Source organism: Crinia signifera, chromosome 8 (assembly GCF_055691185.1).
Source record: "Crinia signifera chromosome 8, ASM5569118v1, whole genome shotgun sequence".
Taxonomy (NCBI): domain Eukaryota; kingdom Metazoa; phylum Chordata; class Amphibia; order Anura; family Myobatrachidae; genus Crinia; species Crinia signifera.
Window position 1 is genome coordinate 38,791,823 of NC_139224.1, and position 14,983 is coordinate 38,806,805.

Below are 14,983 nucleotides of genomic sequence, written 5' to 3' on the forward strand. Positions count from 1 at the left end.
GTTGACTCACTTAAAAGAGAGGTCTGTAACATCATATGTACGTTTCAACTCTCAAACAGAATGTGTAAAAAAAAAAAAATAAACAACCAGGAAATCACATTGTATGATTCTTAAACAATTTATTTGTATATTCTTGTATAAATAAATATTTGGACGCCTACCAACCAGCAAGATTTCTGGCTCCCACAGACCTGTTACTACTTCTTTAAGAAGCTCTTCTATCCTCCACTTGTTACCTGTATATATGACACCTGTTCAAACTGGTTATCTGTATAAAAGACACCTGTCCACACCCTCACACAGTCATACTGCAACCTCTCCACCATGGCCAAGGCCAGAGAGCTGTCTAAGGACACCGGGGACAAAATTGTAGAGCTGCACAAGGCTGGGATGAGCTACTCAACAATATGCAAGCAACTTGGTGAGAAGAGATCAACTGTTGGTGCAATTATTAAAAAATGTAATAAATACAAGATCACTGCCAATCTCCTTCGACCTGGGGCTCCATGCAAGATCTCACCTCGTGGGGTATCAATGATCTTGAGAACGGTGAGGAATCAGCCCAGAACTACATGGGGAGACCTGGTCAATGACCTCAAGAGAGCTGGGACCACAGTCACAAAGGTTACAATTAGTAATGCACTACGTCGGCATGGATTCAAATCAGCGCCCAAAAGGTCCCCCTGCTTAAGCCAGTTCATGCCCAGGCCCATCTAAAGTGTGCCAGTGACCATTTGGATGATCCAGAGGAGGATTGGGAGAATGTATTCGGTCAGATGGGAGCAAAATAGAACTTTTTGGTATAAATTCCACTCGCCGTGTTTGGAGGACGAAGAATGAGTGGAATCCCAAAACAGCATACCCCCTCTGAAGCATGTGGGTGGAACATCATGCTTTGGGGCTGCTTTTTTGCAAAGGGGACAGGACGACTGATCCGTATTGAGAGGATGAATGGGGGCCCCAAATACACCGCCCGGGCAGCTAAGGAGTGGCTCCACAAGAAGCATTTCAAGGTCATGGACACCTCAACCCACTCGAAAATCTGTGGAGGGAGTTGAAAGTCCGTGTTGCCTGGTCGACAGCCCCAAAACTTGACAGATCTCATGGAAGAGTGGGCCAAAATATCTGCTACAGTGTGTGCAAACCTGGTCAAGAACTACAGGAAACGTTTGACCTCTGTAATTGTAATTTGTAAGTACTGTATTGAGTTTAACTAAAATAATTATTTTCCGCAAGAATATACAAATAAATTGTTTAAAATTCATACAATGTGATTTCCTCTCACAGTTGAAGTGTACCTATGATGGAAATTACAGACCTCTCTCATCTTTTTGAGTCAACTTACACAATCGGTGGCTGTCCAAAAACTTTGTTGCCACACTGTATTTATTAAATGTGCTCGATGCGACACTACTTTATAATACGGATGTAGTCAATTGCTGTGATCTAATGATAACATCCCCAGTGTGACACCACCTTTAATTGCAAAGGATTATCTAATGCACATGTGCTAGGAAATTGAAATGAAGTCCAAAATAAATAGTTTACTAAGCAATATCTAATGTTATGACCAGATGTACTGTCCTGCTATAAGCTAATATGTGTTTAAATACAGTCACGCTCCCATCATGATACATATGTGTCTTCATTACAGGCTGTACCTGGAAGAGGCAGAAGAAACTTGAATATAAACCATTACGCCAATAAGAAGAGCGCAGCAGAGAGCATGCTGGATATTGCCCTCCTGATGGCCAACGCTTCCCAACTGAAAGCTGTAATCGAGCAGGGACCCTCATTCTCATTTTATGTTCCTCTCATTGTTTTGATCTCCATATCGCTCGTCCTCCAGGTTGTGGTGGGCGTGCTTCTCATCTTCATCGGTTTGTACCTGCTGTTATATCATACTGATGGAGATCAGCCACAAATCAATCCTATAATCTTACTGTTCTTACTTTGAGTACGGGAGATGCGGAGGTGAGGTAGAAAAGAGTTAGGCAGGGCTTGACACAATTCACATCATCAAGTGGGCGGGGCATGCATATCATTACCCCACACCCACCCACCTGAGTCAGTGATGATGTCATTAAGTATAGAAACCCATGTTTTGACACAGGTTATGCCTAAGGCACATGAAGTATAATCCCCGATTATGGGAGCTAATTGGATAACCCCAGCCAAATCCATTAGCTGCAGTAAATTACCACAGCAAATTGGATTCTGGACAAAAGCTGCTACTTATTAATTTAACACTTTTTAACACTAAGAGGGGTGCCCATTTACCCATGATCACCGATCCAATTATCCCAGATAAGCCGACATGTGCCGCAGTTTATCTGGGATTTTGTTTTGCCTGCCTCAGACAGGCAAAGCAAAATCCCCAATAACAGAAAATGGGGCTGCAGCACCCAAAAACACGCAGGTTTACCACAGTTTTCAGTTACTTGGATATCTCCTTTAAACTTCTACTTACTACTAGTGTGATGACTTGGGTTGGTTGGGTTTGGCTGGGCATGGCAGTTGGGCCCATATTTCCAGCCCAAAATTATGCTAAATAATTATGCTAAGAACCAAAATTCAATTCCATGTTCAATTGCAGAGTTTGTTATAATTGTTCTGGTTAGCAATGTTCTTAGTGCCTAGAGTTTTACACATGCATATTCTCTTTTATTTCTGTGTCCTGATGGAGGCCGGTGTCACCCAGGCCCAGAAATGTGACCGTTCTCTGATCACTGAAGTGACTTCCTCATTCTAACCTGCTCCTCTCTACTCCGCTTAGAACATAGACTGTCCCTCTCTCAGTACCTTCCCCATCGTCTGAGGCTGAGTAATATATTGCACTGTGAGCTTGCTGTGCAGGAGGACGTAATCCCTCAGCCTTCTCCAGTACAGATGAGTGCAGAGAAATAATATGTGACAGTATCAGTCAGTATGCATTATACGGTCTGTGTGATACAGCTCCTGGCAGATCCAGTTATGGGAGGCATTGCAGATATGGAACCCCCCCTACTTATTTCCTAAACAGGGGGGAGGACAAAGAGAGCGGTGGATTTACAGTGGCCGACAACCTCTAATTGTTACATAATTTGTTTTTTATACCACAGTTCATTTGAATTCATTGTACCTGCATTATAAATATTGTATACTGTATAATTATTGACTATAAGGCTGTCTGTGATGACCAACAGTAGCATTATAGTTACTGGCTGGCTACTTATGCCCCTTTCAGACCGCACTTAAAAACCGGTATTTTGCAGATTTTTAACCGTTTTAAAACGGTAATCTGTGCGGTCTGAAAGGTGCAGGACCACTTTACCGTTTTACAAAAGCCGATTTTGTAAAACGGTAAAAATGGAGGGTCCTACCCGTTTCAGACCCAGTATTTTGGCATCAAAATCGGGTCTGAAACGGTATTTAGGACCCAGCCAATGATCTGTAATTTGCGGATCCCGGCAGTGCAGTATGGTCGGAAGCACTCATGAAAAAAGTGTCTTTCAGAAAATGGCTGCCCCATAGGAAAACCTGTTTTAAAAAACTGTCTTTGGTATGGGGGCAGCCATTTTCCGAAAGTCACTTTTCTTATAAGAAAAGTGACTTTCGGAAAATGGCTGCCCCCATACCAAAGACAGTTTTTTAAAACAGGTTTTCCTATGGGGCAGCCATTTTTTGAAAGACACTTTTTTTCATACGTGCAACCGTCCATACTGTAGTGCCGGGATCCGCAATAACTGAGGTACCGGCTGCACACGGGGGGCGGGGGGGCACTGCAGTTAGTTGGGACAGTACATTGCATAGCTGGCTGGCTTTGACCCTGTTTTTGGAAAGTTTCCAAAAACGGGTCTGCCAGTGTCTAAAAACCGCACTTAAACGGTAATATACCGTTTAAGAGATGCAGTGTGAAAGGGGTTTTACCTGGCAGACCCGTTTTTGGAAACGTTTTCAAATACAGGGTCAAAGCCAGTTTTGCGGTCTGAAAGCAGCATCAGTTAGTTAGTGCAGTAATTAATATTTAAGCATTATTCACGGTCAGGTGATGTTTACGTTTCAGATTATGCAATGTGTTCTATACTCAGGAGATGTAATCCTGGATTTACTATAACTCACTAAGACATAAAGCTGCAACATATGGCTAAATATCTTTGAGCAAAAATGATACTTTGGTCATTGATTTTCTCATTATATTAGTGCTAAATGTTGTATCACATGAAATGTACTCGTAAAAAATAAAAGTTGGTCTCAGTGTAATATGATCGGGTGCTGTATTATAAATGAACTAGGCTGGAATGACAGGCAGATTGTCTCGCTGCATTATATAGGCATTCGTTACTGGAGGTGACGCTGCTTATTATCTACAGGGCCTTAGGGAAAGTTTCTCTCAGTGGAATGTACCATATGGGAGGAGGAGACACGGAATATACCAATAGCGAGACATATACAGTAATTGTGGCGAAGTTTAATCTCTCTCACCCCATGATGTGAGGTTGATGTGTCATGTATAAGAAGTCACACAGCAGAAAAAATGCTTTGCTAATCTGCTGCTGGGAAAACCGTATTAACTGGGGCTGATAGGAACAGCGAGCGTGTAAAACTCAGCGAGGGCCAAGTCTGAGGTGTGGACGGTTTCATATATATTGGATTTTAAAAACTAAATTTTTAGAAGTTGAAACCAACTCTTCTTACTCTTTTTTTTTATTTTTTATTAAAGAAATCTTATCACTCTTTTATAAATTATAATTGCCAGTACAGTCTGGTAACTGAGGCTGTTTCATTTTATTACTCTGGCCTCAGAAGGAATTAAAATTACCAGAAGGTGTTGGGTATTATATGTTGGCAGTCATAGGGGGTGCACATTTTCCAGGTCTCCACACAGAATCACAGGTGAAGTAATTAGCCCCACCTGTGGATCTTTTAAAATGTAATAGAATAGGAGGTATACTCGAGATTGGAAACTCAGAGTAGAAATAGGCGCCCTATGGGGTGTGTCGCTAAGCTGCTCCTACTTGAGGGGTGTGAAGCCCTCTAGTGGATACAAAAGTGGGAAAAAAAGGTGGAGCGCTAAATGGATCAATTGGATATCACAATTTTAATATATATAAAATATAAAAAAAACAAGCAATTTATAGAAAAACAATAACATTAATGTCAATAACAAAAACCATAATTTTTTTTTACATATATAATAAAGGACAAGGAAGACAATACTTATGTCTCTGCGTAGCTGCCTTGGTATCCCTTGGATTAAGGGGGGGGGGTTTGTTGCTCTCCGGGTAGTGCACTACCGAAATGGTGGTTGGCAAGTTGCAGTCCTAGATGGTATTAGGAGACGCTGGAGGATGGTCTGGTTCCCAAGATTGGGGTCCTCACTAGAATGTGCTGATCCCAGGAGTAGTTGCTGTGGTCAATTTTCTCGCTGGAGGAAGATCTGATTACCTTCTTGGATGAAGGGTCCTCACGATAATGCGGTATTAGATGTCCACAGGGTGCGGGTTGATGACTCCCAGTTGGAAATGGGAATAAAACTGGGATCCGGAGGGTGGCAATGAAAGGGAGAGCTTCCTGGAGAGTATCAGATGAAGGGGGGGGGGGCAGTAGGCAGAGTTGAAGATTCTTCCCAGTCCTTAGTAGTAAAAGCAAAAGCGGTACTTATGTAGTATCTGGGCTGCCGATTTTTTGATTGTATGCCTTAAGTTAAGGCATACAATCAGATGCGATGCGATGCGATATCGCATCGCATCGCATACGACCATGCGATGCGATGCGATGACCCGATTTTTCCATAGGATTCAATGTTAAAATGGACTGAGTCCATTTTAACATGGAATTCAATGGGAAAAAGGGGTCCTTTTCATACCCCTACTATCCAAGTGGGCATGGAGTTGGATATAAACCTGTGGCGAGCGTAGCGAGCCACCGAGCCCGAAGCGTGGCGAGCGAAGCGTGCCCCGCGAGGGGACGGTATTCTGTGTCCCCTCGCGGGGCTCGCTACGCTCGCCACGCTTCGGGCACGGTGGCTCGCTACGCTCGCCACAGGTTTATATCCAACTCCATGCCCACTTGGATAGTAGGGGTATGAAAAGGACCCCTTTTCCCATTGAATTCTATGTTAAAATGGACAGAGTCCATTTTAACATTGAATCCTATGGAAAAATCGGGTCCATCGCATCGCATCGCATCGCATCGCATGCGATATGGTCGGGTGCGATGCGATGTGATGGACCCGATTTCAAAATCGGCAGCCCAGTTACTACATAAGTACCGCAAAAGCAAGTGCTACCTAACATGTTTCGTCGTGATCTCACGACTTTATCAAAGTCGTGAGATCACGACGAAACACGTTAGGCAGCACTTGCTTTTGCTTTTACTACTAAGGACTGGGAAGAATCTTCAACTCTGCTTACTGCCCCCCCCCCCCCCCCCCCCCTTCATCTGATACTCTCCAGGAAGCTCTCCCTTTCATTGCCACCCTCCGGATCCCAGTTTTATTCCCATTTCCAACTGGGAGTCATCAACCCGCACCCTGTGGACATCTAATACCGCATTATCGTGAGGACCCTTCATCCAAGAAGGTAATCAGATCTTCCTCCAGCGAGAAAATTGACCACAGCAACTACTCCTGGGATCAGCACATTCTAGTGAGGACCCCAATCTTGGGAACCAGACCTTCCTCTAGCGTCTCCTAATACCATCTAGGACGGCAACTTGCCAACCACCATTTCGGTAGTGCACTACCCGGAGAGCAACAACCCCCCCCCCCCCCTTAATCCAAGGGATACCAAGGCAGCTACGCAGAGACATAAGTATTGTCTTCCTTGTCCTTTATTATATATGTAAAAAAAAATTATGTTTTTTGTCATTGACATTAATGTTATTGTTTTTCTATAAATTGCTTGTTTTTTAATATTTTATATATATTAAAATTGTGATATCCAATTGATCCATTTAGCGCTCCACCTTTTTTTCCCGATCTTTTAAAATGTGTCAGTGAATGAGTGCACCTGTGCACCTGCTGGATGACCTGGAAAACATGCACTGTTGGGGGTCCTGAGGACGAAAGGTTGAGAACCACTGCTCTAAAAGATAATAGACAGGATTTGATTGGTTGCCAATAGCAACATTCTAGCACCCGCTCTCTTTAAAAACCCATGCAGTTCTTGTTCCCTGCTTGGGGTGTCGCTGTCTGCTGTAGTGTTTCTAGCACAGTGTGATCTGTACATCATCAATGATATGCAAACCAGACCTGTACTCCACAGCAGACAGCGACACCCCAGGCAGGGAACAGGAACTGCATGGGTTCTCAAAGATAGCGGGTGCTGGAATGAACACTAATGAATGCCTACATGTTGTTGTTTTGACATCATTCCTATCAGAAGTACTACTATAAGTAAAGGCTAATTACTAAATACACAATGATGGAGCTGTGGATATATATCAGAGGTTCTCAAACGCGGTCCTCAAGGCACCTCAATGGTTCAGGTTTTAAGTATATCTATTGCTCAGCACAGATGGTTAAATTAAATTGACTGATGTACTAATTAAATCACCTGTGGCCAAGCATGAATGTACTTAATTATTGTGTCGATGCTCACGTTGGCAGATATGTTAGATTGCATATACACACTTGATATGATCGTCTAGTATGTTTGATACACAAGTGTAACATCTAGTAGCATGTATTATTTTATAAATAAAGGCATGTTTTAGTATATAAATAAGAGTGTGTTAATATATAAACAAGGATTGTTTTAATTGTATTTACTCTCAAGCATATACTGTATTATATCTGTAAATATTAAAATATGTATTATGTATCCGCTAAATAAAATTTGAATTAAAAAAAAGTATTTATTATGATCACTGTTTAGGTTTATAACACATCAGAGTGTATAACTGAGGTCTGTTTTTATTGCAGTAAAGTATGATCTTAACAATCCTGCCAGACACGCCAAACTGGACGACCTGAATAATGCTGCTACGGGACTGGTGTTCGTCATCGTGGTGGTCAATGTGTTTATTACAGCATTTGGTGTCCAAAAACCAGCAGAGGTTCCAACAAAACTATAGAGCAGAACATAACAAGAGGTAAATATATAAATGTATCTTAATAGAACCATAGAATGAATAAAATAATTAAGTCATAGTGTATAACATTATGTCACCATAGCTGTGCTGAAACCTTTCTACATTTAGCAGGGTATACAATCCCGAACCGACAGTCGGAATCACGGGCATTTACGACCCTCTCCGACTGTAACATGTCGGAACGTTTGAGATTTGTCAGGAACGGCTGCTAAATTGACAGAATCAGCCCTAAATTCGACAATTAGCAGCTGCTACCAAAAACTCAGATTGGACTTTAACAAAAAAAGCAGAATCTGAAAGCCTTCAATGATGTTGGTAATAGCAGCATGGAATAGGCGAGTGCCGCTATTTCCGCCGGCAGAAATAGGGGCACAGATTGAATACCGCCCTAGAAGTTTTTAATGTTTTTATTTACTGCTCAAATAACAAATTCCACACAGAAAGTCCTGTGTACCTACATAATTAAATGTATTACCATGAGTGGGCTGTATAAACTTAACTAGAACAGTGTCCCCTAGTGGCTAAATTGCCACAGGGAATTTGATTTGACCCAAGCTAGTTGTGATCATAGATCTGTTGGACATGGGAATTTCCTTGTACCAAGAAACACCTTTTTCCATTTTTAGAAGCTTTTGTAAAGTTACCCCCTAGTCCAGGGGTTCCCAATCTTTTTAAAATCACGGCACCCTAGGAGTATCAGAATTTTTTCACGGCACCCCTAGGCCAATAAAAAATAATTTGATGGGGTTTATTTGCGATTCTTAGGGTCAGTTATGTGGTAAAGGGCAGGATTTGCTTCTGTTTGTACACATTTTATGATTGGCAGCTGCCAGCACTGGTTTGCTCATAAATAATTAACCATTAATAATTTGAGTTGGTCCTGGACCACCAACCCAGGGCACCCCTGCATGTGTCCCGAGGCACCCCAGGGAGCCACAGCACACAGTTTGGGAACCACTGCCCTAGTCAATTACTTGACACTCTCTAAGCCACATGTTAAGGATCAGCACTTATGTGCATGGCTATAAATGCATGTGGCTCAGTAAATAATGGTTCCAAAATACTAGTCACAATTAATACATTTTTTTAAATCAAATTTCTTTATAACACGCTGGAAGGCTAAATGCCAGTGTTATAATAGATGGGATTCCCTGTCTCAGGTAGCACAGAATCTGAAGACTGGGAGAGAGCTACGGCGGATTATAATATGTTCTCTGCAACATTGTAGCTCAGGGGCACGGCCATTGCCTGATGGCCAGTGTTTTGTTTCTCTCCCCCAATATTTATGCTGCACACACCGCAGAGACACCTGCCTCTAATACAATACCTCTCAGCCCCTCAAATATCGGGACCATGGAAGCTTGTTCCTATGTAATTCACAAGCCAGCTATTTAGATTACTCACTGCTATAATACTTCATTTATGGATGGGACTGTCCAATAATAGTACATAATTACCACATCCATGCTCCGCTAGAGGGGTAATCTGCAGCACACAATGTCAGAGCCCTCACGTTGAGTGCGGTGTCTGTCATTGGCTCAGTCCAAATCACTAAGTATGGCCAAGGAAGAGCCACAGTCCGATATCCAGCTGGTTTAAATCCGGAAGTTGGGTTCTATATAGACACACACATACTTATAGGAGCTGATTCTGGTTGCCACGCTCCCCTGTGCATTCGCACAGGGGAGCGATGTTTCGCGACTGCACATGAGCATAAACATTTATGCGCATGTACAGCCGCATTGTGTGAGCGACCACGGAAAATTAATTATTCGCCAGCCGCTCACACACAGCACTGCAGGTGGGGGGCGTGGTCGCGTTCCCATGAAAACGCTGGGCGTTCCCATGGAAATTCAGTTCCCGCACAGGGAACCCGCAGATCTAAGACACCATAGTGGTCGGCGACCGTCTAATGATTTTGTCCCCTCACACAAGGCTACAAATGGAGGTTTATCCTAAACATCCATTCACATGCGTGCGAGCAGGGGCAGGCGGTCATGTGGCGGCGCATAGATGACGAGCAAAGCTTTGTGTTTCAACCAGTCACCTCCGTAGTGCTTAAAATGATCGAGAAGTGTTCTAGAAATGTTTCTGTTCATCTGATTTTTCCCTTGACATTCTCTCCTTCCCTTTGATCTTCAATAAAAGTATTGTATTTGAATCATTTTTTTTCCTTTTCTACCACCAGATATACTTGAGAAATACAAAAATGAGGATTTATTTGTGTGCCCTATGCTGTAACTGATCCAAGAAAACCGATACATTCAGGATGGTAAATAGGTTACAGAAGCGTTACGGTTTTCCCACCATCCCCCAGTTTATGGATCCACAAACGTGTCGGACTCTTTGGATTTGTGAGATGTTTGCAATCAGAACTGTGGAACAAATATTTACTTCCACTCTCATAGAGATCACCTAAGTAATCTCCTCTGTCCATCAGGAGATTGGAGCAATCTGGAAAATCAGTGCAAGTACCAGGACCCGGAGTACTATAGATTTTTTCAGTATGAATCAAAGGACATTTCATTCAATTCTCTTCTTTATACTGTACTGAAAGTGTAGGTAACTATTGATATATTGTCAAACATTTAAGTGTCTTCCACCTTAATAATAATCCTTTTCCTTAAAATGTAGAAAAGGGATGTTCAACATGGGGCCCGGCAACTGTTGTAGGACTACACATCCCAGTATGCCCTGCCACAGATTTAGCACTCCATAATAGCAAAACTGTAGCAGGGCATACAGGGATGTGTAGTTCCACACCAGATGGAGGGCCGACGGTTAAACACCCCTCATATAGAGCAAACAGTTGCATGGTCCTAAAATAATACACTGCATGTGCCTCCACTGTGTAACTTTATGGTGCTGACGTAGTCCTATCTACGCTGGAACATTATTATAGACTATAATCACCATGTAGCGCTATACCAGATGCTGTAACCATGTAATTCCATGGTGTGAAGGCATCACAGCTGGCAGGATAAGTCATAGCGGGTCTTATTCTTTAGTGAATGATATGTTTTAAATATATATATATTTTTACATTAAATTACAAAAAAAAGAAAACATGAGACGTACATGATCATTTTAAATAGTGATATATTGAGCATATATGTTTATTAGTGTATAACCGGTGGTGTTGTCTGACAGTTAAACTGGCAATAAATAGCTACGTAGATACACAGTAAAGTCAGTATTACATTAGCTAATAAACCCCATAGTCACATATTCTGCAATGTTATTGATTGATTTTGTTGATTTAGATGTGACTGGCCCAGAATTACCACATCCGCGAGATCCCCCCCAAACATAGGTTAGTGCAGGGGTTCCCAATCTTTTTTGAATCACGGCACCCTAGAGAGTATCAGGAATTTTTCACGCCACCCCCCTAGGCCAAAACTTTTCTTTTGTTAAAAAATATAAAATGAAGTAGATTGTGTTTATATGTGATACTTAAGATGTGTTCTGTGGTAAAGGGCAGGATTTGCATTTGTTTGTACACATATTTCATGATTGGCAGCCACCAGCACGGGTTTTGTCCATAAATAATTGACCATAAATAATTTGAATTGGTCCTAATCCACCAACCCGTGGCATCCCTATAATCACGTGTAATCCGTGTAATCACGATGGCTTCAGCTAGGTTCTGATTGGGCACATGGTTAAATTCCATGGACTATTGCTGTGGTGTCTGTGCACGCAGTCCATTTTCCCGGAGCGATCCTATTGGCTTCCTAGATCCTATTGGCTCGCCTACCAAATGACGAAGGAGCACATATTCCGGGTTCTATCGAACCAGCAGCTTCTCTTGTTACATTTCAAATACAAAACTAGGTGAAATGGTGTGACACAGATATATTGTTTGACGCTCCGCACTGACAGCAAGACAAGCACATGTATGTGTGGTATTTGCATGGTCGACTCTGCAGTGTATTTCATCGCTGACGGCAAGAACATTGTTTAATCTCTACACAGCACAGTTTTCCTCTGCATATATTGTGGTTTACTTTACGTTTTAAATACTGCTCCACCTAAGGGAATATTAAGGCATTTCCTTTTATGGGTGTGATATATTTTGTTGACATTCGTAATGTCAACATGGCAATAAATTCAACCCGCCGGTAGCCTAACCCTTTCATCCAGTCCTGTAGCCTAATTTTATCCTCCTCTTCTATAGACTAACCATAACCACCTCGCCAGTAGCCAAACCTCCCCTCCTGTAGCCTAATGCTGCCGGCCTGTGCAGAATGTCTGAGCATCACATGCAATTTCACGTGTGGATACTGAAGACTCTGTATTTGCCATAATGTTAAAATGTTCACCACATCACCCATTTCAGTTGCTGTCATTGTACACAATGGAACCAGTCTCACTAATTACACAATAGATTTGGAACAACAGAAATGTGACAGTTTTGTATGTTTGGCATATTTAGCTCATAATGCCACTGTTAATCACTATACATATATACTATAAACTGTAGAGAGCACAACAGAGATCTCTATGCACGTTAGGACCGATGTATTCACTCATTCGATATTACTTACTTATAGATAATCTCATGCAAACATTTTCAGGGAGCAATTAGATCCTACATTGGTCAAATTGGAATGGAATCCCAGTGTGCATATTTATTTTTAGATACATTTTATTATATTGTTTTTAGCTACATGGTTTGATTTGCGGATGCCTGCTCTTTAGAAGAGTGTATCTAACATACGGTGGAACAAATCCTCTCCTGTTCGGGTGTCAGGCTTTAAATATTGAAAGACAAATGCTTTAAGGAATTCAGTTACCATTGGAAAATGCACAGCGTGTTTACAAAGGTAATGTAATAGAGGGATATTTAACAAGCCTTGGAGGGACATAAAGCAGAGAGAGCTAAGGTACCCGTCAATCAATTTCTGTCATTTTACAGGCTGTGCTTGAAAATGACAGTTAAGGTGGCCAAACATCTACAGATCGATTGTCAGATCGGGCTGGTTGGAACATAAACCAGGTAATGGATGAGAGCAAATGACAGTTGACCATTTGCTTTGAATTGCTGGAAAACTGCCAAAAACTGTCATTCAGACATTACCAGGTTTTTGTTCCAACCAGCCCAATCTGACAATCTGTAGATGTATGGCCACCTTTAGATTGGTTGGTACTGCTATCTCTTTTCAAGATTTGATACATCTCCCCCTACAACTGAAGTAATTTTTTTTTCTAGAACTGTGGTGTTAACCCTTGTACTGCTGTACATAACTGTTGCTGTGCCACTACTAACAGCTGGTAGATTGGTGAATCTTGTGTCCCTTTCGCATTGTTTCAGTGTCAGAAGAAGGAGTTTGTTTCCGATTGAGCATAAACCCATAACAAGTGAATAGCCATATACTTTTTACAGTAACCTTACAACAAGAATTTCTTGTTCACCTCTATAGGGCAGAGCATATACCAGTGATGTGTGTGGCCGTAGTGTGCTGACAAAGCGGTCAGAACACAGATACCTCTTGGAGTTAACAAGTAATACCCCTTTCACACCAAGAAGCAAATTACCGGGTTAAAGCTTTTCAACCCAGTAATTTGCTGAAGAACCTGGGTTTTTAGGGTCAAAACGGATCTTAAATCCCACCACTCTGACCCTGCACTTTACCAGGGTCAGAGTGCCCGGATTTAAAACCCATGTTGACCCTTTCACACCACCGAAAAACCCGGGATTTTCAGCAAATTACCGGGTTGAAAAGCTTTAACCCGTTAATTTGCACTAAAAAATGCCAGGTAATTGCTGGGTGGCCGATGTGAAAGGGGTTTAATTAATTAATACCTTAGAAGATTGATATGTCATGGTGATTTCCAGAAAGAGAGCATACTCAGACCATATATAAATATATGTATGTGTGTATGTATATAATCTGTCAGTTCTTGGAATATCTTGCAAACACCATGTACACACTGAAAAATAGATTGGATAGAATATATATTTAGGTTTGTTGCACTTGTAGATATGCAAAGAGTAGATTACTTTCTATGACCAGTTTATATAAAACCACTTGTATTTTATGCATTTTATACGTGCTTTGTTTAAAAAAAATACTGTTTTATTAAAGTCTTTTTTTTTTGCAGAACCTTATGTAGTTGTGGATATTTGGATCACTTCCTGCAGTGTTTCATTTTCTAACCTTGCAGATAGAGAACTAAATGTAATTGGGGGTGTGTGTTTTTTAGTCAAACTTCCACATTTTAAAGGTGTGATTTTTTTTCCTCAACTCGCAAGTAGCCTGTCAATCTGTGAGCTTGAGGCTATTACAATAAACTTCCATGGAGTCATATAATGTATGTAAACCCCAAAAAAGGATGGTGTAATGTTAGCATTACTGCCTCACAGCACCGAGGTCATGGGTTCGATTCCCACCATGGCCCTAACTGTGCAGAGTTTGTATATTCTCCCCGTGATTGCGTGGGTTTCCTCCGGGTACTCCGGTTTCCTCCCACAATCCAAAAATATACTGGTAAGCTAATTGGCTCCCGACAAAATTAATCCTAAAATGTCTGTGTGCGTGTATATGTGGTAGGGAATATAGATTGTAAGCTCCACTGGGGGGCAGGGACTGATGTGACTGTTCAAATATTCTGTCTGTAAAGCGCTGCGGAATATGTGTGTGCATTACATAAATAACTGTTAAATTTATAATTAAGGTGCAAGTATTGGTGTGTGCACACCTGCGATGTGCCGTGCAATGCGATCAGATCGCATAGGATCGCACAGCATGCACGCGATATGCATACAATTTTGACTATATAGTACAGATCTGCACTATATAGTCAAGGCAGCTAAGACTTTCTGCCGTGCGATACGGGAGCATGTATCGGGATCGCAAGGGTTAAAACCGATGCGATCTGCGTACGATACCGATGCGATTCTGAC

The 14,983-nt window shown here is 41.8% G+C and overlaps 1 protein-coding gene across 1 annotated transcript in view; it reads left to right on the top strand.

Annotated features, from left to right (window-relative positions):
- The window catches only part of NINJ1 (ninjurin 1), a 54,434-nt gene extending 40,258 nt beyond the window's left edge, over positions 1-14,176 (top strand). The window contains exons 2-4 of the mRNA XM_083156179.1: positions 1,655-1,880; positions 7,907-8,076; positions 10,265-14,176. Of these exons, the coding sequence (XP_083012305.1) occupies positions 1,655-1,880; positions 7,907-8,058 (378 nt within the window). The 3' untranslated portion in view covers positions 8,059-8,076; positions 10,265-14,176. The remainder of the gene's footprint in view (positions 1-1,654; positions 1,881-7,906; positions 8,077-10,264) is intronic.
- The last annotated feature ends 807 nt before the right edge of the window (positions 14,177-14,983 follow it).